At 34.6% G+C, this 26,383-nt stretch overlaps 1 protein-coding gene across 1 annotated transcript in view; it reads left to right on the top strand.

The window, feature by feature from the left end:
- Positions 1-18,719, top strand: part of LOC149776941 (E3 ubiquitin-protein ligase DTX4-like) — a 75,189-nt gene extending 56,470 nt beyond the window's left edge. The window contains exons 5-9 of the mRNA XM_089941660.1: positions 254-315; positions 3,057-3,203; positions 4,602-4,763; positions 13,703-13,792; positions 15,522-18,719. Of these exons, the coding sequence (XP_089797786.1) occupies positions 254-315; positions 3,057-3,203; positions 4,602-4,763; positions 13,703-13,792; positions 15,522-15,740 (680 nt within the window). The 3' untranslated portion in view covers positions 15,741-18,719. The remainder of the gene's footprint in view (positions 1-253; positions 316-3,056; positions 3,204-4,601; positions 4,764-13,702; positions 13,793-15,521) is intronic.
- The last annotated feature ends 7,664 nt before the right edge of the window (positions 18,720-26,383 follow it).

Genomic DNA, 26,383 nt, shown 5'->3' with positions numbered 1-26,383 from the left:
TGATGGAAATAGTCCAGAGGAGAGAGTGATGAAATTTCTGTGCTACATGAATGTTTTTGTTTGTTGTTCTTAATAAAACTAATGCATGTTGATAGTAATTGGTCCAATTAGAGAATTTAATGCATGTTTAAATATCATTGTAATGATTAGGTTACTATAGAATATATATATATATATATATATATATATATATATATATATATATATATATATATATATATATATATATATATATATATACCTTCATTTTCAGTGAAATCTGAAGATGTGCTGCACAAGTATATGAAGGTTATAGTCCAGCCACCTGAAGAAGAGGTAATACTGTAACTTGTCAGGGGTCAAGGCCAAAGAAAATAGAATACATAGACTGCTCAAATCTCTTTCATTTACTAGATCATGCAGTGTATTGTTGTGCCAAGAATGATGTTTTCACCCAAAAAAATTCTTATTTAGATTATACTTGCACAAAACAAAACAAATAAATAGTCAACAGTTTTTTATATTGCTTCCAGACTTCTGTGAGGTTTCTCACACAAATTTTAGTGTTTATGTTCAAAATGGGGAGATATAATATTTGTAAATATGTAGAATGATCTATATAACAGAGATGTGATAAAGCATGGTATAATGACAATGATGATAGTGGTGTTAATTAGCAGGTGAAAATCAGCCTAAATATTCAATTAATTATGTTTAACATTATCTCTAATTCAGATAATCCTAATTCCAAAACCAATCTTGCACAGAAAAATAAGTTACTGCTTTTCAGAATTTGTTCATGTGACATACTGAAGTGGTAGCAATTTGTGAGCCAAATCAAGGGTCAGACCCAGACATGGGTTTGTGTTTTAGAGTTAAATGGTAAATAAGTTAGAGGCACAGTCTGGAACCAGACGTCAAGAGTGTACTGTATGGGATGGATGCAGTGCAGTGTGTTTTTTTGTAGCAACTGTGCATTGTTGTGTCATGTAGATTATTTCAACATCCAGATGACACAAAAACTACAAAATGGATGGAAATTTGTGATATCAAATAATTAATGTAATTGAGTAGGAAATTTGATAATGTCAATCGGAATACTGATTTTTCAGTGGACAGCAGATGGCTGTGTTGTTAACAGTACAGTGACAGTGTTGTCAGTCAAATCCGGTTGTGGAGAGTTTTTTCTGATATGAGGGAAATAAACATTTAAGAGAATTAATATTATCATTATTAGTGGTATGTTATATTGGAAAATTACAAGTGAAACACCATTGTCAGCCAGCATTCTGCATTGTACTGAGTGCGAAGATAATCAAATGGTCAGAGTTAAGAATTACTATATGACTCTAGTCCTAATATAGTCCTACAATGTAAGACATCAACCCTAATATTTATGTTTTTGGGTCACCATCTTACTGCCTAAATAACGGCCATGTGTAGTGTGTTCCCCAGTCAACTTGCAGGGAAAAAGAGGCCAAATTTTCAGGAATATCTCACACACTTGATAGTCCATATTGATGCATTTTTACTCTGATGCCATTTTCTCATAAATTAAAATTCTGACAAAGGAAAATGGATATCTTTTTAAGTTTTGATCACCTTCATTTCATTTGGCAGGAATGTGATGGAAGACAGGAATGCCAAAATCTGATTATGTTGAAGTATGTTTCTTTAACAAAGCGAATCAGAATGTACTAATATTGAAAAAAGTGCTTAGAAAGCCTCATTTTGTTGAAGATACTTATCATCTTTTTAACTGATTTTGGCATTCCCAGTTACATGACATTTTTGAAAATCTTGCTATTGCTGCTTCTTCTGAACAGATGGTAATATAGGCATGGGGTATTTGGTCATATAGGCATGTGGTATTTGGTCATATAGGCATGGGGTATTTGGTCATATAGACATGGGGTATTTGGTTCTATAGGCATGGGGTATTTGGTTCTATAGGCATGGGGTATTGGTCATATAGGCATGGGGTATTTGGTCATATAGACATGGGGTATTTGGTCATATAGGCATGGGGTATTTGGTCATATAGACATGGGATATTTAGTCATACAGGCATGGGGTATTTGGTCATATAGGCATGGGGTATTTGGTCATATAGACATGGGGTATTTGGTCATATAGGCATGGGGTATTTGGTCATATAGACATGGGATATTTAGTCATACAGGCATGGGGTATTTGGTCATATAGGCATGGGGTATTTGGTCATATAGACATGGGGTATTTGGTCATATAGGCATGGGGTATTTGGTCATATAGACATGGGTTATTCACTAAAAGACTTCTTGTGATGTTTAGTTGGTTGCAAATTAATTTTTAGCAATGATCCTTGTGCATGAATGGTGGCATTGATATGGGGTTCCCTTTAAACCACTTCTTACAATATCATGTGACCAGCATATCCACACCTTTATGTAGGTGTTTTGAAAATCAGACCAAACTGACCTTGGGATTAAGTCAAAGGTCAATGCTTATGTTTTGTACCTCACTGAGCTTATGAGCATAGTGACTTTTACAAGTGAATTTTAACCCGACTTTGAGTTTTGTTGCATTGCAAGTAACATTTAAATAATAATCACTCTATAGTTTATTTTAAGGTTAATAGTCTTGACTTAGCTTTTGCAGTACTGGCTTGTAAGTATGGTAACACAAACAAGTATAAATGTATTTGTATCATTTGATCATAGGAAAATAGTTTTGTTACCAAATTTTGTGTTGTGGAATTTTTTGCAAGGATATGATTTCAATACTTAGCTGTTAAAAAGAAACAAAAAATGTTTGTTTTTTTCTTTGATTCCTGGAGGTTTTTTTGTGTGTCTTGGGTCATTTTTGCATCAAATCCTTTTTATTATTTAAAAGAATCTAATATGACATGTACCAGGTTTGATTGTTACTAATCTGTGATGTACACAAAAATTGGCCATATTTACAAAATTATACTTATCTGTATTCCATTACAGTACATATAGGGTCTTTTGATTTGTTCCTGTTTCCTTTTGTGTATCTGCTCTTGTCAGGTTACTGGTTCTTAGGAGCTGACGTGTATGATATCTGCATTGTAGGACTGCTGTATTTGCTGTGAGAAACTGTCAGTTGCCTCAGGTTATGGGAAAGGGACTCCAGAAGACTTTGTTATCATTCAGCTGGAGAAGTGCAGCCACATGTTTCACAGACTGTGTTTGTTTGCCATGTATGACAGTGGACACAAGGTTAGTATGGCTGTTTGCATTTGTTTGTATTCATGTCTCATGCCATCAGCAAATGTTGCATAAAGGCAAAAATACAAATGAGATTAATTGTGCTAAATCAAATGAGCTCAAAATTTATAAGCATGGATACAAGTCATGTTATGTGTTGTTGAAGGTAGAGCCCAAATCATCCCATTACCATTATGTGCAGAGTGCCCTTATCCATGTGGCCTGTTTATTTGCTGTCTTCTTCAGCAGAGAAACAAATCTGATAGAAGCAAAATTCAGTATCTAATTAAACAATTCAAACCTAACCTAATATTTATTACAAGGTATTGACCAGCACTGCAGCTTTATTTTGCTTGCAATGGTTGAGGATGTTGACCAAAATTACAGTGCTTTCAATATTTGTAGCATTCAGTGAAACATGTCTTACACCTCCCTATCAAGGATACCTGTTCATACAGGACATTTATTGGTTCCTTATTGTATGTATTATGATTACTGTTCCCTGTGTTTTATTTATAGACAGAATTTACTGTAATTAGGATTATGCATTGTTGTGTTTGGTTAATCTTGGTAAATGAGTGGTTTGAAAGCATAATTGTTTTATGTGATTCTTAAACCTTTGATGATTTAGAGGCAGGCAGGCTGTACAAAGATGTTACACTCAGTTTAAACTGCACTGGTCCATACAAGGACATCACACTGAATTCAAACTGCACTGGACTGGACAAGGATGTCACACTGAATTCAAACTGCACTGCTCCATACAAGGACATCACACTGTGAATTCAAACTGTACTGGTCTGTACAAGGATGTCACACTGTGAATTCACACTGCATTGGTCTGTACAGGGATATCATATGGGAATTCTATACTATTTTGGTCTGTACTGTTTTGGTTGAGATTTTAGATCCAAGGCATGAGACAATTACTTCATAATTCAGATTGAAACAAACATGACAGTAGAGTCTGAAAAAGTTGAGTACTTGTTTTGGTTGAGATGTTAGGGTCAAAGGGCAGGAGACAACTTCATTTTGGAACTTGGCAAGTCTTTTAAGAGCTGCAAATTATGAAGGAATCAGAATCAGCATCAACAGAATGGCCTTGGTTGACCAAACATTTAGGAAATTGCAGATGTATAGATTGATGACCATTTCAGTCATTTTACAAATCTCCACCTTCCCTCAAAGAGGATAACCACATTAAATATTTTATAAAGGCTTCTAGAGTATTCAGGTGATCTCTGTTTCATTTTATCAGGTTTTACTCTATTTAGCACTGAAACATTTATGCATAGAAAAAGCTGAAGATTTATTTTTGTGCCACAAAAGATTTGTTCTAATAAAGAAATTTAGTTTAACAAGAGTACCATATTATCAGAGTTTCGTTGTAATTCTTTTCTTTTGTATCAGAATGACCACCTACAGTGTCCCACCTGTAAGACAATCTATGGTGAGAAGCAAGGAAATTGTCCACGAGGAATTATGGAATACAACTTTATACAGGAATCTCTGCCAGGATATGAAGGATATGAAACAATACAGATCAGCTACACCATTCTATCAGGAACACAGGTGAGCATTCTGTTTTACAGTATTTACTCTGTTATAATGAACACTCAGCATGGAGCAGTTTTGTTGTTGTTGTTTTTGCTGGTTGGTTCTTTTTTAGTAGAACTTTTAGGATATTATTGGCTGCCAAGGAAATGAAAGCTAATTGCCTTTCTTAAGGACACATCTAGGAAGTCAACTGGGGTTGGCCTAGGCAGGTTTTGAACCTGCAATCCTTGGATTATGAGTCTGACATTCTACCAACTGAACTCCTGCAGCTCCCATGAAAGACCTACATCAAGTTTTTGCTAATAATTCAGACATCTTGCCTATCCTTAAAAAATAAACATATATCAAATTAAAGTTACATTACTTTTCCATGCAAGAATATTGAAAGTTGAAAAACTGGCACAACAAGATTTCCTGACTCACCCAATTAAATTTGGTAAAATTGTTTTAACAGTGGCCCACCAGAAGTCAGAGAAAAGGTGAATCCCATTTGGGACCTAGACATGACAGCTAGGCATTTAAACAATATTGGGTCTTTCCCAGTACATTGTTCTCATGATGTCAACAAACCATTGAAAAGGTCATTCTGGCACAAACAACTGAACACATCAAACACTCACTAACTAAAGGGCTAGCAGAGCAAAATGTTAGAAAACACTTACTGTGAATGTTGAGGTGTAACTATAAGATGATTGTACCCAATCTGAACATAATGCCTGATTACAATTTAGAGAAAGTGAGTTGTGTTCCCAAGTCTCCACACCCATGAGTGTAAATAATATTACACAGTACAAGCCAAACTAGAGTATCTGGGTGGATTTTTGTGGTTAGACCATCATTTTAGTACAATGCAAGCAACAAGTTCATTTCACCAGTTAAAATTCTGTTTTGGGAAGGAGTGCAACTTTAAATTAAACATTATCACTGTTATTCTGTAAACACTGACAGCCATAAAGAAACAGTCTATTCAGTAATTCAAATCTACATTTGCGTGTACATGGTACCTCAGTGAATCCATCACTCTGTGTGTGTGTCTCTATATATATTAATTCAAACCTGTAAAGCAGCCACCCATGGGACAGGGCAAAAGAGGTCTTTGTAAAGTCCCGAGTTTAATATTATTGTCACATATATTTGTGATATATTGTCATTGCTTCAGCAGGATATATCGTTATGAGATTTGTGAAAAAATAGATGCCATATGTATAATAAAAAAAAAGAGATTTAATGTGCCAAGCATGTAATGTCACAGATATTTCTTATACATTGCCATTGTGTAAGTCAGGACACATCTTTGAATGATTGGTGTGAAATAGACACCAAGTTTTGCAAAAGCCATAGATTTAATGTTGCCAAAAGAGGGTTGGATGAATAGAACACATTTTTATTACCTTTAATCTGATACAGATGCACACACCAATCATTAACTGTCCATATTGCTTGATGATTAATTTTGAAAATGAAGAGAAACATTTTGAAAATGAAGAGAAACGTAGTCTTTTCCAGTTACAGTGATCACAATGCCCAAAGTATCTATTTTCTAGAAATAATGACGTACACAGTGTAATTATCTCCTAATTATAAACTGTATATAATTATCCCATAATATTTATTGACTAAAATGTTAAGAATAAGCTTAGCATGCTACTAAGTTGTAAAGACTCAGTTAAAATATGGAAAAGATTCAAGTAATGTACTGAGGTAACTTTAATTCCTGGTTTTCTTGGTAGTTTAAAAAAAAAAAGAAAAATATGTAATCAAAGTGATTTTTGAAAGTACATGGTCTCACTCACACAGTACAACCTTGATGTTGTGTAATTTATCATTTGTTAAGAAATTAATTTTTCATTTAGAGTTGTATACAGTGCGATGCATAACTGATTTCTTTAACCCAGTATCATGCTTACATCGTGATAGCAATAAAAATGACTGCATGACTCTAGTGAACATGCTAATAAACCCACAGAAGCTGAGATGAAAATCAAACAAAGGGAAACTTCTGATGAAGAATTGGTTTCAATAATTAAGATGGAACCAAAGAAGAAGAAAGTTATCACCCTCTCAAGTGATTACATAAAAGCTGAAACTTGGCACACAAAAATATGATTAATATGATATTTGGATGGGTTCATTCATGTAACTGACTTACCCAATTACTTTAAGATTATTTTTCCAAGGGATTCTTTGCAAAGTACTTGGATAGCTAAATACTTACTATGTGCAATATAAATAATAATAATAATACTCATAATAATAATGTCTTTATTTAAAGAGGGTAACTCATGTAGTCAAATGCAACTAAACTCCCTTGAGTCCCTCAAGAAACAAAACAGGAGTATGTGTACATATATATATATCTTCATGCAAATTTTTCTTATGAAAATAACTATAATAATTTAAGTAAGTACATTTACAAATACATACTAAACTACATTATGAAAATATAAAGATTTAACTGCATTTATTAAAATTTGTTTCTTCCCTCCAATATGTTCTGAAAATGACTTTTAGCAACATCTTCCTGTATACATAGCAGTTAATGACCACTTCTGCTCAGATATATCTTTAGGCTATTCAGCTAAACTGTGGCATGCAGTACATTTAGATCAGTATTATATTTTTTCACAAAACATCATTAGGTGCAAAAAGCAGAGAGCTGTTAAACCACTGATTTGGTATATATGAGACATTTTTGCAATACTTTTTTAAATATGCTAATATAAAATATCCAAAACCAGCCAGTAATAAATTTGAAAAGTAACACTACTAAATCCAGAACTCAAGCTTGAACTTATATTTTCTTGATTTTTAATTAATATGTAAGTTTGGAATACTGCATGTACATTTTTTAGAGGATTTAACAGAATCAGCAGCATGAATGTGAGCTGAAAGTGAGTTCAGTATTTTTACCCCTAAAAATTGCAGACTCCCTTTGAATTGTTCAATGCTAGGTTTTGGTACTTCTAAATTGTTGTTAAATTTTGATGTTAGATTATTGGGAGAAGACATTTTGTAGAATAACTTAGTCATGTACACTGGAACATCTTTGATACATTAAAAAACGAGAACTCCTTTCAGATAAAATTATTCTCTTGTCTATTTTTAAACATTTGAATTATGTGAATATGTCTAATGATCGTGCATCAATGAGGATGTCAAGAATCAGTTGAGGTGTTCATTTTTTAAGCTTGTGAATCCCATCAAGGAGTAGCATTACATGGGCATGCATACATATCTTAGTAAAGATAATTGTATAAAGAGCAGAGTGTAGGAGTAGTGCCATATGGGCATGCATACAGCTCTTAGGACAGAGAATTGTGTAGGTGTAGGAGTAGTGCCACATGGGCATGCATACAGCTCTTAGTATGGAGGATTGTGTAGGTGTAGGAGTAGTGCCACATGGGCATGCATACAGCTCTTAGTATGGAGGATTGTGTAGGTGTAGGAGTAGTGCCACATGGGCATGCATACAGCTATTAGTATGGAGGATTGTGTAGGTGTAGGAGTAGTGCCACATGGGCATGCATACAGCTATTAGTATGGAGGATTGTGTAGGTGTAGGAGTAGTGCCACATGGGCATGCATACAGCTATTAGTATGGAGGATTGTGTAGGTGTAGGAGTAGTGCCACATGGGCATGCATACAGCTCTTAGTATGGAGGATTGTGTAGGAGTAGTGCCACATGGACATGCATACAGCTCTTAGTACAGAGAATTGTGTAGGTGTAGGAGTAGTGCCACATGGGCATGCATACAGCTCTTAGTATGGAGGATTGTGTAGGAGTAGTGCCACATGGACATGCATACAGCTCTTAGTACAGAGAATTGTGTAGGTGTAGGAGTAGTGCCACATGGGCATGCATACAGCTCTTAGTATGGAGGATTGTGTAGGAGTAGTGCCACATGGGCATGCATACAGCTATTAGTACAGAGAATTGTGTAGGTGTAGGAGCAGTGCCACATGGGCATGCATACTGCTTTTAGTATGGAGGATTGTGTAGGTGTAGGAGTAGTGCCACATGGGCATGCATGCAGCTCTTAGTATGGAGGATTGTGTAGGTGTAGGAGTAGTGCCACATGGGCATGCATACAGCTCTTAAGATGGAGGATTGTGTAGGAGTAGTGCCATATGGGCATGCATATAGCTATTAGTACAGAGAATTGTGTAGGTGTAGGAGTAGTGCCACATGGGCATGCATAGAGCTCTTAGTATGGAGGACTGTGCAGGTGTAGGATAGTGCCACATGGGCATGCATACAGCTCTTAGTATGGAGGATTGTGTAGGAGTAGGAGTAGTGCCATATGGGCATGCATACAGCTATTAGTACGGACGATTGTGTAGGTGTAGGAATAGTGCCATATGGGCATGCATACAGCTCTTAGTGACCGCTCCGGTGGCCTAGTGGCTCAGAGCAGCCACCTCAGATGTGGGGGGGTGGGGTGCGTGTTCAAACCCCGGCCATATCATACCAAAGACTTACAAAAATGGTACTAACAGCTGCTTCACTTGGTGCTCAGCATTAAGAGGTTAGTTTCAGGACTGGTCGGTCTGGTGTCAGGATAATGTGACTGGGTGGAACATCATGCTACATGTCTGTGGCATGATGCCCCATTGCTAGACATTACTATAAACTGCATACAGTTCTTAGTACAGAGGATTGTGTAAAGAACAAGGTGTAGGAGTAGTGCCATATGGGCATGCATACAGTTCTTAGTACAGAGAATTGTGTATAGAACAGCGTGTAGGAGTAGTGCCATATAGGCATGCATACAGTTCTTAGTACAGAGGATTGTGTAAAGAATAGGGTGTAGGAGTAGTGCCATATGGGCATGCATACAGCTATTAGTATGGAGGATTGTGTAGGTGTAGGAGTAGTGCCATATGGGCATGTATACAGCTATTAGTATGGAGGATTGTGTAGGTGTAGGAGTAGTGCCATATGGGCATGCATACAGCTCTTAGTACAGAGGGATCAATTGAAACCATAAAGAGAAAGTAGATTTGTGAGAAGATAAATGAAAAAAAAACAGATAACAGAAAATGAATGTTCCTCCTAATTATAACAAATTTAACAAAATTAACATAGGGTTTACCAGATAAAATGTAGTGTACTTGCAGGATTTGATAAATGTTGTTTTTTAAAAATAATTTTGTATTAATTAAACTGTTTAATAAAGTTTGAAAAATGTACTGTTGTGTCTTTGTATGTATTATTCCTTGCATATTCTGATGAATCAACATACCCATGTTCAGTCAACCAGTTTGCCATAGAAATGGGTGGCGCTCATTAGTGCGCACAAAATAAAACATATCTGATACTTGAAATATCAAGCTAGGTCAATGTATCGCAGTATTTTATTCCACTTTACTGTATTTGAAAAATAATAATTAACAAAAATCTGACTTACTATCTAGATAATATGCAGCCACAGGAGAACTGTACACTAGCCTAATGTCTTAATTAAGCTTAGTAGCTGACACTTTTATTTATTGATTGTCCAACAAACATTTGAACCTCCAGGATGGGAGAGGTTTCCTAGTGAGATGAAAGGTGTCTCCTTATCTCCAGTCACTCACTGAAATCACCTGTGTATGTTATTGAAACAAAATTTCTATTAATTTCACACCTTTTTTTCAGTGTAGTATATCTAGGGTAATATGATTTAGTTGCTAATTTCAGCATAAACAGTTAACATCGCTTTGATTCTTTTGGCATGGTTGGTTGGTTGGTTTCAGTGTTTGAAGCTTGTTGACATGGGTTACACTGTGTGTGGTCAGAACTTATTCTGAAAGGATTTAAGATATTAAAGGATTATGGTTGGAGTACTATATATATAAGCATAAAACGGTTGGTCTGGCTTTGGTGTTTAATGTTTGTGGAGATATATATATGCATGCATTATCTCCCAGTGCTAGAATATCTAAGCAATGACTATATCACATGAAAAATCAATAATGGTTGGAAATGGCAATCACAATCATTGGAATCAAGTTCAAAGGACATGATTATGGATTCTGCTAATGGTGGCAAGAATGGTATTACATGTCATGCAGGATATTAAAGCATATTAAACACAACAACAAATATGCCATCACTGAAATCTAGTTTCATGATTGTTGTTGTTGTGGGATTTAGCGCCATTTTTCAGCACACAATAGGCTATGCATGGCAGCCAGTATTAATAGTGTAGGAAGAACCCAGGAAAACCCGGGGAATAACCACCGACCCACGAGAAGCTACTGGCAAGCTTTCTCACACACCCACATTGGCTGAATCCTAGACTCGAACCCATGCAGACAGAGGTGAGATGGCAGTGATCCATAATGGAGAGCACTTTAGACCACTCGGCCACTTGGGGCCCCCTAGGTTCATGAAATCTGCAACAAATATGTATAAAGATATTATGTATTAAGTCATTGTTTGCCAACTTTATAGCTGAACAAAATTTCCTGTTTATGTTAGCATGTCATTTTTTATATCTAGTTAAAATAATGTTCTGCGACTTGGAAATTGTGCAAATATTCTCCTACAAAAGGATGAAAATTACTTGCAGTGACCCATGCCTTGAATCCTCATTGGGATAAGAAAGACTAATATGTGCTGCCCATTCTAATTGAAAATCCTCCTTCATTAAATGCCAAATTCCAGACCAAATTTTACAAATCTGTTCTATCATATGTATTAACAAAGAAACAATCTGTAAACTAGACCTACTGTATTATGAAGCACGAAAAATTATATGTATAATAAATAATTATCATTTGGTGGTTCTGACCATGAACGAAAAATAAAGGGATCGTACCTGAACAAGTTCTACATAACACACACTACTCAACAACCTAATGGTACAAACGTCAAAGTAAATGTATATTTTCTGTCTCATTCTTCTCTCAACTCAAGAATCTAATTACAATAAAAATAAAAGCACGCAAAAAGAATTTTGTTATTAGTGAATGAGAGAGAGAGGATTATGTCTCATTGTGCAAGCTTGTCTGCATTTAGAGCATATATAGCTGTTTTGTAATGTTGGCAAAATGATTAAGATGGTTTGAACATGTATTGGTTATGTTTATTATTTATTGGTAAATTGTATGCAATGATAATAGTCCACATTGTCAAAAAATAAAGTGCAACTTATATTTTTACAGCAATAAATTGTATTGAAAAATAAAGAACTTGAAATCATGTTTTAGTAAATGTACATGAGCAAGCACGTACACGTGAGAGAGACAGAGAGATGGAAAAAAAATTGTCAGTATACAAGACCGTATTTATTCAGGGTGGTGTTTATTGTGTAGCTTTTGCAAAGAGAAAAAAAAGACTATTTTCAGTTATCTGATGATTGTGATAATAATCCTCATGTATTACAACCCTACTATATTCCATTATCAATAAACACCGCTAAATCAACAATTCATTCTTGTATTAATTATGATGTACATTGTCACAACAACCACATGGCTATGCAGTGTTATTTACATGGTAATTAAACATGCTTAGCGCTTTGGTTATCCAGCTCAAACCAGATTGAGGGCAAGAATGGACTGAAGAGGTCAAATCAGTGAGGCTGCCAGTAGGGAAATGAGGCTCTCTTTAGGGTGATGAAAATCTGTAAATGTGCTACTGAACCATTGTCCATACAGCAAATGTTATAAGGACAAGCAATCATAAGCATTACTTGTTATTCGAACTCGCCAATAAAGATAATAGTGGGGTATATCGTTGAAAAGATTTGCAATAAAATGTTAATTATATCCAAGTCAAAACAACAAGCACTTAAAAGATAGTATATGTATATATACAAATCGATTTAACAGAGTCTGTGACTTTCAAATTTGCAATGGAAAATGACAAGGTTTTTATATTTTACATTTGTGTGACTATAATGAAACAATAAGACTAGTTGACCAATAGTCAGCGGTCTTCACTTTAGCATGTTCTGAGATGTAATTTTTGTTGGATAAGAAAACATCAAAGAGCTTCCAAACCCGTTTTAAAATGCGTGTGGTGTTTTGTTACAGTGATGGACTTAATAAGGAGAACTAATTAACAATAATACTTGAAGGTATGGTCTGTAAAGTTCTTTGTCCATTTCTTAATAAGCACAACACAAGTAGATATTGTAATGACAATAAGAGAGCTTATCCACATGGGTACCGGCAGGATGGGGGCCAGTATTTTTTGCAGGGGGGAGGGGGGCATTTAGTCATGGCTGGGAGTTAGTATAGTAAGCAGTCTGAAACTAAAGCTGATATTTACTAAGCATTTTGAACTGAATCTTGTGACATATTTTCAGCTTCATTTGCACGATTTAACTTGTCGGAATATATATATATATCTATATATATTTGCAGTATGATTTGGGGGGTCATGCAACCCCCTTGACCTATGCTGCAGGCACCCATGCATATGCATCAACCCTTGTATTTTCTTACCAACAATTAATTATTATTTTTTGTAAAAACAAAATGGCAATACAGTATTTTCTATCTCTTTTGCAAACGTAAATCTTCTTAGTAGAAATGTTATGTCTGATAATTTGATGGATTTTTTGAAAAATACAATGTGATATGTACACAAAATTATGATACATTTAAATAATTACTATTTTGATAACTGGATTGTGTACCAAAAATTAAAGGGTACAAAAAAATACATGAAATATAGTAGTGACCTTTGAATTTTGATAAGATGTTTTTCTGGCATTAAAGATATTTTTGAAATTCTATGACCGATGTCTGTTGGCTGAGATTATGCATCAGGCAAAACCTTTGATGTGCCGGATATAGCCAGCAATACAGTGGTTTCAGGATCTTTGATATATATGTACCTATGTCTTGTGTATCTTAATTTAAAATAAAATTTTATTACCTGCATGTGCTGAGATGGTGTAAATTGTATTCACATAGAGGTAATGCATACATGTAATAATCATACCAAGTTCCTTTATAGGGGCCAGAGCATCCACACCCTGGAAAGAGGTTTTCAGCAAGGGCTTTCCCTAGAATAGGGTTTCTTCCTGCTAATGAGAGAGGCAAAAAGGTATATATTGACTTCTTTTTTGTCCTCTTTTTCTGACAGTCATAGAGGGTCTGTGCCTTCCATTGTCTTTTGCTCACCTTATGTACTTAAAAAAGTATCAGAAATTAATAGAATCTTCTCCAGGTTTGTAGGAAGGATTATTGGTATCCTTTATGAATAGGTAAGATAAGTGTCAATTTTTTTTTTCAGACACTGGCATGACTTTGCAGTGTGTCTGATATATGGCACAATACTTTGCACAGTGTCTGATGCACAGAAACTAAACTTTGCAGTGTCTGATAGAGACAAAACTTTGCAGATTGTGTAATGCAAAAGTCTGAACCCAAGTATGAAATTTTCATATTGAACACTGTTGCATAATGAAGGATTAATTTTCTTGCATTCCTGAATGAAATATGAGGGTTGAAGTCAGATTTTTCTCTTACATTTCTTTCAAAGCGAGAATGGTTTATTGTGAATACTGATGCATCTTTAAAACAGTGCAACATTCATTGAAAATTTCGTCACCTTAAGATAGATCATAAAGACTTAGGTTTACACTGAAAATTCAATGTAAAGTTTAAATGATGTTTGAACACAAATCAGTATTCAAAGAACAGGGGTTGAGACTATTGAGGCAGTGTGAATACAGTCTGAATTCTACACTGAAGATAGCGTGCAGAGGGATACCAATGTGCACAGGTAAAAAAATGAAGCTTGTAGAGTGATACCAATGTGCACAGGTAAAAAAATGAAACTTGCAGAGAGATACCAATGTGCACAGGTAAAAATATGAAGCTTGCAAAGTGATGCCAATGTGTGCACAGGTAAAAAAAAAATGAAGCTTGCAGAGTGATACCAATGTGCACAGGTTAAAAAATGAAACTTGCAAAGTGATGCCAATGTGCACAGGTAAAAAAATGAAGCTTGCAAAGTGATGCCAATGTGCACAGGTAAAAAAAATGAAGTTTATTCTTCTACTTAAGATTAAATGAAACATAAATTATTCATCATTTTATTTATTAATCTTTGGTCTAGAATAGATAGTCCTTTTTTTATAAATAGTGATGAAAGGACTGATATGTGAATCAGTCCCATTTGCAGGTCACTAATTTCAGCCACTGCTTAATTTAGGATATAAACTTGTTGCAGTTAATATTTATCTTGATTATTATCTTGATTATGCAAGAATGTTCAAAATGATTGTAATTTGGGAGTTGTGCCAGTGGATGTGTACTGTGATCACAGTAGAAGGTCACATGATGAAAGTCAGCAGTCACATGATGGAAGCCAGCATCCACATGATGAAAGTCAGCAGTCACGTGATGAAAGTCAGCAGTTACATGATGGAAGATAGAGATATTTCCCATGATTGTTCTGCATTGGCAAACAAAATCATACACATGTAGGAATGTATGAAAAGTGAATCTGAAAAAGAAATTGCTGCATTCTTGGTACTTTAGATAATAATGTTATACCATTCATTTATCCACCTATTCATCCACATAGCCATAATATGCCCATGGCAGCCCATTGACGTTGCTATGGTTCTTAATGTTTTCAGTTTAAATTTATATTAAAATATTACTATATCTCACCTTATTTCATATTTTACAAAAAGTTATTGGAAACACTTTGGAATTATTCCAGGATCTGCAGCAAGATGATAAAGATGTTAAGAGCACATAAGGTGCATTTTTTTTTCTTAGGTTCAGTTACAGTATTACTTGATGCTTTTTTCACATTTCAGATTCTTCTTATGTTAATTGTTGCCTGGCAAAGACGTTTAACATTTACAATCGGCTCTTCCACCACAACTGGTGAACCTGACACCGTTACATGGAATGAAATCCACCACAAGACGGAATTTGGGTCTAATTTTTCTGGCCATGGCTATCCAGATCCCAACTACCTTGACAATGTGACAATGGAACTAGCTATACATGGCATCACAGAGGCGGATATATGAACATGGGATTATATTGAGACAGTTAAATTGTACCAATAGGTTTTCTTTTGTTTTCCTGTCCTTGAGGCCTAGTGAGCTTATGGTATGATATTGTGTACATGCATCAGCAATCATTTAACATGCATCACAGTTGCTTCTTACTAACTGGAGGCTGTATTTCTGATGTAGTTTCAATCAGACAGGGACAAGTTTGATACTGAGTGATATTCACACATATTTACCATGCTAAGAGGGTTACCACACTGGAAGCCATATTTCTGACATCTGAGTTTGATAAAATGTGGAACATGAGTTTATATAATCAGGAACTCAGATGAGTGTGATAATGCGTGTATTCACACATGTGATTGAGTTGATCCTGCATCTGATTGGCTGGGCTAGTTACCCTTCTGGAAGCCATATTTTACTGATCCAGTTTTGCATATTTGCAGTGTGGACTTATATCAACATCATCTCATTGAACTTGATGATGAATGTGATCCATACATATTAGATGATTTTGCACCTGATTGGCTTAGTTTGTTACCACTCTAGAGACATATCTCTGATCGAGTTTTGATCAAAATTGAAAAATGAGTTTATGCCCTCGAGAGATTTTGAATGAATGTGATAATGAGCAAGATTTATGCATAGTAATGAGGTGATCTTGCATATGATTAGCTAAGCATGTCATCTTCCTGAAGCCATATTTCTGATCTCATTTTGATCAAACTTGGAATATGTGCTTATACCCTGTATCATCAGGATTTTTTATTAATTCATTCATGAGTGAAACCCAACAATGCTCTAGGTTTATTATCCTCTAAAAACTCAGATTTTTGATAACCTTAATAAATAGACCTCAATTATCTAGATCTTGGATGAGAACATTTATTTGTGAGATCCATGTATTTTATCAAGGTTATCTTGCATCTGATTGGTCAAGGGTTTTTTTACCCTTTAGAGACTCTATTTCTGATCAGATTTGTATGGAATATGTTAAATAGTTTGATATCATCAAGATATCCAACAAGTTTTATTACCAACAATATCTATGCATATTAATGGATGATCTTGCATCTGATTGACTGAATTTTTGCCACTCAAGGTGGTATTTCTGACCGGAACTTGGTCAGACTTGGTAAAAAGGCTTATATCATTAAGCAGTTTGGATGAACCCTAATATGGGTAAGGCTTATGAATATAAATAAAGTGATATTGCATCTGTTTGCCTGAATTTTGTTAGCACTCTAGACACTATTTTTAATGGGATTTTGATCAAACGTGGTGAAGAGGCTTACATCATCAAGATCATGGGATTAAATTTGATTATCCACAAGGGCCACACTTATTAACGACATGATCTTGTATCTGATGGCTGAGTTTGTCAACACTCTAACAACTATATTTCTGATATTTAATGTCATAAGACCTGTCAAATAATTTTATATTGTCAGTATGATGGATGAGTTTGAGTATCAGTAAGATCTACACACACAAGTTACTTTTGTATCTGATTGGATGAGTTTGTTATCACTCTGGAAGCCAAATTAAAATCAGATTTTGCTTCAACTTGGAAAATCAACTTCTGTGATCGAAATCTTAGGTTCAGTCTAAAATAAGTGAAGTTTGTGCACATTAATGAGAAAATTTTGCAGATTAATAATTAATTAATCAATTGCCAAATAAAAAGGAATTTTTATCAGACTTTAGTAAAAGATTTCAGTTTGGACATGATGAAATTTGGGAACTTAATGTAGTTCATTTAATTTTGTAGGTATCAATTTTCTTGGTTTGGTAAGAAAAGGACACTTTCATGGGTGCTTAATTTTGTGTGTTTGCTTATTTCAAAATTTTCATATTTAAAGGTATTGAAATTCATGGATTAAAATTCTACAAATGCCAAAAATAAATAAAACAAGGAAACAAAACTATACTGACAACAAAGGGTGATTGATTAAATGGCATTTCAAACAGTATATTTAAACTACTGACAGCTGTAGCACAAATCAAGCACCGGCCAAAATCAATCACTTAAAACAGGTGTTCAGCATAATAGAGAACAGACACAGCTGTCAACACCAGGCTGAGTGGTTATTGAAACATAGCTAAGTGAGCTTTTACTTAATGCTACTGTCCATACATATTGTTTCAATGACGATGACATCAACACAGTGACTTGAAGAGTTGTTAAATTCAAATTACGTGATTACTGTCATTATTCCATATGTGAACCTAACAAATGTTCAACTGCCCTTTGGTCAGTGTAACTGACAGGCAGTGGAAATCTTTGATGTGTGCAAAACCATGGAGGGTTGATGTTGCCTGCAAGAAAATGGAATCACTCCGTTGTATTTGAGGGGACTAAGGAGGATGTTGCCAGTGAAGATCAGTGGACATTTTCAAACAATAAAACTTAAAGCTAATTCATGCTAAATGGATAACTGGGGCTTGTGAGAAGATACTTGAGAGATCAGATCTGATTATCCATAGCTTTGAGAGCTGGATATTGTGTAATTCTGCTATTTTGGGATCATTTACTTGAGAAATCTTTGCATGTACAAGAAGACTTAATTGACCTAATGTTTATTCAGTGTTTTATATAAATATTAGTGAAGTGTGAGATTTAATAGTCTACTGTAATTAGGGTATATACATAGTTCTTAATTAGGGTATATACATAGTATTTATTAGTACTGTACTGTAATTATGGTATATATGTACTGCTTAATTAGTATGGGTACTTCAAGCAATAGTTATAGTATTTTACCATTTGACTGTTCCTTTGGATTATAAATGTGTGGATAAATGAGATGTGCTTTCTAGAAGATTTAAATTTAAATGGAAAAGCTACTACTTGCAATTAGAAGTAGAAATGTTTGTATTTATCCACCCTTTATGTCAATTATTAATTTCTCTGAATCTATGGTAAAATCTCCTTTGTGCAGTTATTTTGTACGAGTTTTTTTCAACAGATGAATTAAAGCTCTGTAAGTATTAGATCTGTTTTTTGTAGATCTTTTCATTATTCATACTTTCATTTTTAATAACGGACTGACCATTTCATTTAGAACGGGAGGGTGCATTGGATCTTTTTAAACAAAAGTTTCTGGCATGCAAATAACTTAAAAAATGTATTCTCAGATTTGCAAAAACAGAGCTAATTGTATCCATTGTATTTGTAGAAAAAGAAAAACTAGCTTGAAGTTTTAATAAAATGATCTTGGGTCAAAAGAAACTCCCAGCCACCTATCCCCCCATTAAATGGTCAGTTCATAATACACTTGTACTGAAATAATTTACACTGTATCTTTTTTCTCACTATCTTTACTGATCTCACAACACACCAGTTTGGGTATTGAGTGGAACTAGATGAACTGGAACAATAACAATGATTTATAATTCTTTTATATTTTTGTATTTTCAGTCGTTCAGATAAAACAAACGCATGTAAAGATAATATTTTATTTCAGTAATCAAGTAGAATTAACAAGTAGATGAACGTTTTTATCACTAGAAATGTATCTGTCAGTAAAATAAAATATGGAGAGGGGTGGAAGCTTTCTGCAGCACATGTTGCTCATTTTTGTTGAATCTTTAAATTCGTGTTTCAGAGCAACACTGGAATTCAGTATAGTTTGGTATGCCTTGGAAAATAGTGAAACCATGGTACTTTACATAGTTTTGTGTTCTTACAATTCTACATAAGCCTGTTTAGTGCAGCGGTCAACCATTATATATATTGGATGAGCATTACTGGTTCCACTTTAGCCAAATTTTACTGAAGTTCTGTGTAAGCAACCACAGGGACAAATGGATTGGCACAGGGTTCAGTGAATCGATGGGATGAAATAGAATCTATTAATTTATGAGAAACAGCAGGCACATGAATGCTTTACTTAATCATGTGATAAAATATTAAAGAGAAACTCAACTGACAGAGTTAAATTTAATTTAATATAACTGTAAAATTTGAGCACAATGACTATTTTATTTTCCTAATTTTTTTTTAGACAGGAGGTTGACCATTTTCTTCTATAGGGTGATATGTAACTGACACTTCTTGTTCATACCATCAAGTCTATTGAACTGCACTCAGTTGTTGTATATGAGAGATGGCAAGAAAGAGAGAGAGAGAGAGTGGTCATGTGTATACTAGTATTTCAAAAGCAAGTAAGTGAACTTGATACATTGCAGACTATAAGATACATGGTTTTGTATAATAACAAACATGATGTCAGGAATGGACAACAGTTGTCCCAAATTTTATATCAATCATAATACTGATGATCAGTAAACAATAAAAGGGTGTCATGCTGTTAAAAACATATGAGATGAGTTAACCATGTCATATGGCATGTTCAGTCTATTGTCAGTATGTTGACCAGGGTTAGTGAAATGTGATTCACCATCTTCTTAGGTCATAGGACTACTCTCACTAATTTACAAAACAAATATAAGATTAAAAACATAATAATGGTACAGTGAAACCTTGCTAAAAATCCTTCATTGTGTCATTAATTTGGATGAGACACAGACATAGCATGGCTCCCAAAATTTTAAAATAATTTCATCAATTTCTTGAAGTACTGCTTTAGTGCCAAACTGAACAAGAGCATGATTTAAATGATTTGACATATGTCGTATTCTTGAAGAAAAATATATCATTGCTTCATGCTTAGTTTTGAAAGACATTAACTCATTAAAAAGCCAATAATTGTTGAGCTAGTTATTATGGAACCATCAATAATAGACCAATGAATTAGTTGTTTTTGTCTTCGTTGTGTCTTATGTAAATTCATTGCTCAGTCCAGAGTAAACAATTGCTAGCAGATACTTGCACGGTCATATCGCATTCATAGCCCCAAACACTAAATAATCCAGTGGTCAAAATTCTCACCCCAGATTTATAAATCAGTTTATTCACCTGTTAGTGTAAGGAAAAAAAAACATCAGTTCCTGCTCAATCAACTATCATACAGAACCAGTGGAATGAGTTTATCACCCATATTGTCAGGACTAGTAGATTTGTATAGAAGACTAAATATTTTAAGAACAGAATACACAAAGGAATGTGGTGGAAAGCAAGCAGATTAGATAAATTTTTTGTCCCAAATTACGAAAAAAAACAATACAAAAAGTGGAAACATTAAAATTTAAAATATCAGACCACAATATAATAGTATTAGAAGTATGAATTAAAAATAAGAGTCAATGGGGGAAAGGATATGGAAGATTAACAATAAAATACTAGAAGAAAGAGAATATATAGAAATGACAAAGAGGGATATAACAAATTTCAGATTCAAACATGTAAACATAATTGAAGAATGGGATAAATTCAAATATGAAATTAAAGAAAACACAATTGCCTATTCAAGGATAATTAAATCACAATTAGAACAAACTAATATAGAGGAACGAACAGAAATAATGAGAAAAAAAAGGTTACAAGAAATAGAAGAAGAGGAAAATAAAGGAAGGAGCATTAGAACAGGAAAATTCACACAATTTTATTAAAAAGCTGAATGTTTATACAAAAGGGAGGAAATAAGGAAAGGGGGGAAAATGAAACTGGAAAAGATAAAAGATAACAATAAACAACTAACAGAAAAGAATGACATTATGGAGTGTGTCCTACAGTATTACAAAGACCTATACACTACGCAACAAATTGATAACAATACCATAGATAGTTACCTAGAGGAAGTACAGTGTGAGATGATACCGACAGAACATAGGGACATATGTGGTGATCTCATCTCGACAGAAGAAATTAATACAACAACTAAACAATTAGCTAAAGGAAAAGCGCCAGGTGGAGATGGACTAACCGCGGAATTCTATCAAAGATTCTGCAGTGAGTTATCGCCAATCCTAGAAATACTATACAACGTTTTCTTAAAAAACGATACAATGACAAAACCTACAAGGGAGGGTTATTATGACTATTATGTACAAAGGGAAGAGAGATAAAGAAGATCTTAAAAATTGGAGGCCCATCTCCCTCCTAAATCTGGATTACAAAATTTTAAGTAGGATCTTAGCGAATCGAGTAAAAAAGGGAATAGGGAAAATCTTAAACATAAATCAAACTTGTGGAAAGAGTAGAGATATTCAAAATAACATTCTAAATATAAGAACTGTAATTGATTACATAAATGAAACAGGTCAGACAGGTGCTATGGTACTTTTTGACCAAGAAAGCTTTCAGTAGATTAGAACACAACTATACACAAAAAGTTTTGGAAAATTTGGTTTTGGAAATAACAATCAAAGATGGACCGAAATTCTGTACAAAAAGATAACCTCAAAAGTACAGGTATAAGGCGATATCACGAACAAGAATTTGACATACAAAGATCGGTGAGGCAAGGCTGCCCACTGTTTATGCTATTATAATAATAGTGATTGAAATCTTAAGCCATAGGATAAGAAAGAAGAAAGAAATTGAAGGGATAAAAATCCCCAACTTTTGGTATGAGTTCAAAATGCTCCAGCATGCAGATGATTGCACCAACTTTATAAGAGATACCAGATCCTACCAATACATGTACCTAGTAGAAGAATTTGAAAAATTTGGCAAAGCATCTGGATCTAAGATAAGCCATCTTAAAATAGAAATATTAAAAATATGCAACATGTGGGGTAACCACCTGGGACTCCCACCACATCTAGTGAAAAAGCAAGTCAAAACACTAGGAGTTCGCTTTGGGAAAAATGATGGTGAAGAAAACTATAAGAGTATGCTGAGGAAAATATAAACATCTGGGCACAAATGCCATTATGCATCATGGAGCGGGCCCAAGTAGCCAAAACATACTTCTACTCAAACATGAACTACGTCATGAAATCTGTAGATATAGAAAATAAAGTATTGAAAAAAAATAGATAATGAATAAACTTTAAATGGGGCTTTAAAACACATTATGTAATAAAGGAAACTCCACATAGATCAAACAGAAGAGGCTGGCTAGCACTACCGAGCCCACTACTACTGAAATGCTCAAATTTACTGAACAGATTCAAAATGATAAATGTAGAACCAAAGACTCCATGGGAAACCCTAAAAAAAAATATATATATATATATATATATATATATATACTGGTTTGGTTTTAGCCTAAAAAACATAAGATATTAAAGATATAATTAAATTAATTTAGAAAAAAAGGGATTTGTGGAATAAAAAGAGGAAACATCTAACTGGATAAGGGAGGAAATCACTAAAAACTTTAGATGTAAAATAGAACAACAAAACTGGGGGGCTAATTGGCCAAGAGTGTGGGGGCACTGGACCCAGATCAAATCACTAAAATTACAAAGCCTAATTTTTAAATACCTTCGCAGTGCATGGCTAACTGGGGATGTTGCATTAAGTAAACATATGATAAAATCAATACCTAAATGCCCATTGTGCAAAAGAGCTTATTTTACTCAAGACCATGTAATCACACAATGCGAAAAAAGTAAAGATCATCAAAGAATACAATTAATTATAGAGATCGGAAAAAGAGAATGGTACCGAAGGAATAACATACTCTTCCTGGATGGAGATTTTGACAGAAGCACAATTTTTAAGGTCATTGAATACATAACTGAGATCATGATGGCATGCGGGCAAATAATACAAATAAACAAGTAGGCTAAATAAATCAATGTATAACTTTTATGGAGGGGTTTGAGACACCATGAGGGGTACGTGGGAGGGGGAGCTTTGGTTTGCTACCCATTAGGGGTGTGCTACTGCCAGTATGCTAGCCAGAGCCCCCACCTCATCCCTCAACTCAGACGTGTTCTCACTCTCTTTAAGCAACCAAAATATCAAATTAAGAGGCAATTTGAATCCCGTTGGTAATATCTCAAATTATAAAATTACTGAAATAAAGAAATGGAATGGGAGGGGGGATGGGAGGGAAGCTTCGGTTTGCTACCCATTATGGGTGTGCCACTGCCAGTGTGCGGGCAAGAGTCCTCACCCCATCCCTTAACCCGGACCTAAATTAAAATTTACTTAAGTTTTATTAGGGTTGAGAAAAAGAAACCAATGGATGGGACAGGGAATCTATGTGGGGGAAAGTACAGGCAATGACATCATGGGGCTATGTCACATGGCGCTACACGAAGTGAACAGGCTCATGAAATAGTCTGAGAAATACACCCCATGTAGAACACTAGTGGACCATACAGAAAAACAGGGGAATAGGCTAGTTGGCAACTAATAATCTTCTATACCTTTCCTATCTAACTATACAGCTCCCTTACTGTATATTCTTTTCCTTCCTATGGCAATTTCTTTAAATCCTTTTGGATCTTTTGGTTAATAGGTTAAATAATAAAGAGGCAGTCAATCTCGAGTCAGGAGAAATACAGTTAAATAAAGAAAGTGTGGACCCCCACTTGAGCACAGATGGCCTCATTCTAGAATTTAACTAAAGCGAGGAACGACACATACCAACACGCATATAAAACAATAGGTTTTTTTTAATGACTTACCTGTAGTACACCCTTCACTCGCCGAAATTCATAATTAATTGAATAAAATTTTAAATATCTAAATTTTATCAAAATTATCAAATGGATCTGTGATACAAATAAATATATATATTAAGACAACTGGGATGAATTGAAAATGTTGTGCTGTCCCTATACGAAAACCATATAGCACACACACAATATAGCATATATACACATAGCACACACACAATATAGCATATATACACATAGCACTCATGGGACATAGGAGACCTCTAGCCAAGGTCAACTAAGAACTCGGGGGGGGGAGGGATTTCTAGGAAGGTGATAGAAACCGAACTCGGATGAACAACCCAATAGATAACACTTGGACATAACAAATACTCCACAAAAAATTTATTTTAAAAAATCTTACAAATTTTGATCAAAATTCTTTTTATAAAATCATACCTGGGGGAAATGACAACACATTAAACACCTTTTCTTTTTTTTTATAAGTGGGTGGGGGCATCTGTTTGGTTCCCCCCCCACCAAAAAAATAATGTCAGGAGTAGTTTTGGTTGTTGCCACATACCTCTTCATCTGAATCAGCTTTAAATTAGTCCAATATACACAGGCCACTTGTCATCATAATACATAATGTACTGTTGTTGACCAGTGACTGGAACAGAAGCATTAAGTTCAGGGGTGGACGGTTTTGGTATTATAATCAAACATGCTTGTCACAAGCTTCCTATGGTATTATTTCTAATACCGGAGAAAGGTGGACAATTAAGATTTCAATAGCTCTGAGCCCCTAGTCAAAATGCTGATGGTCTGGGTATATAAATAACTCAAGGTGAAAAGTATAACAATTTTATAAAATATAACAATTGTATTCAGTAATTTCATAGACAAATTTGTAATCTCAATTTCTTTTGAACTAATACAATCAATGACCCATTAGCGTTAACAATTATTATTTCACCACATGAACTTAAAGGTCTTAAGTGAGAGTGTTTCCTTTGGTACTTCTGGTGCTCTTGACAAACGTGCTCTATGGCAATTCCAGATCCACTCCTCTGACACTTCTGGATCTGTTTCTCAGACACTTGCCAGTGCTTATTATCACATGCTCCTACCAGCATTGCACCTACACACAAACTGCAGACATCACTATGAGAGCTTACCATGTGCTCTTCATGTCTCTTTCTTTGTCTCCGATCTTTGGGTGTCAAACCTCTAACTCACATCCAGAAAGCTTCCTGTAGGATGAGAAAGGATGTATATTCTTGTCTTCTTACTCTGTTCTTAGGAAAATTCACCACACTCTTACAGACCTTATATCTGAATAATGGTGAGTAAATTAATAGGTCAACTCATGCACTCACATCTAAATATTCCATAAACACTTTGTTCTGTTATTAGAATTGTGCTGTAATAATAGTATTCTTAATGAGTTCTAATACATGCATACACATCCCTAATTGCTAACTTCTCAATATAGTAAACTATCATCATCAATAGCAATCATATGCATTTCCCACCCTATGAAATACCTCTTATTGTATGCAAAAGTCTAACAATGCCTAACTCTGCATAATTCACAATTTATATATTCATATACTGATAAAATACAAGTTCTAACACAATTCTCTAATAAATTCAGTTATGCATTACAATTTAACATAGTAATAAATTACACAATCCACTTTGATTCCTGTTCAACAATCTACTTTACATTAATCTTGTATATTAATAATTCACCATACCCTTCATTACAATACGTTGATAATTCAGCTTCATGTATACATGAGAGATTTCATTTCTAATAAACTAACTATACATAATACAATCTTACAAATTCCTATCTCTAAAAGTAATACCAATATTCAGGTGAAGATATGTTACCTCAAGAAACATTTGTTTGCAAATCCAAAACTTGAATTCCAGCTAGAATTTCATTCCCTCCTTAATCAAGTGTGCAACTTTATGCCACATAGAGTACAGTCTAATGCAGGGGTGGGCAAACTATGGCCCGTGGCTCACCAAGGGCTTTCATGCAGTCTGCCAAGGGTTTTCATGCGGCCTAGGAACAAGTCATCATTCGCACTGACTATGTTTATGTTACTCTGCTTATCAAATAAATGTGCTTCTTTTGAAGTTTAAGTTTAAGTTTTCAAATATTAACAACATATTAACAACTGAAA

Source organism: Sinohyriopsis cumingii, chromosome 18 (genome assembly GCF_028554795.1).
Source record: "Sinohyriopsis cumingii isolate HCF-2022 chromosome 18, ASM2855479v2, whole genome shotgun sequence".
Lineage (NCBI taxonomy): Eukaryota > Metazoa > Mollusca > Bivalvia > Unionida > Unionidae > Sinohyriopsis > Sinohyriopsis cumingii.
This window is presented reverse-complemented; position numbering and strand designations above follow the sequence as displayed.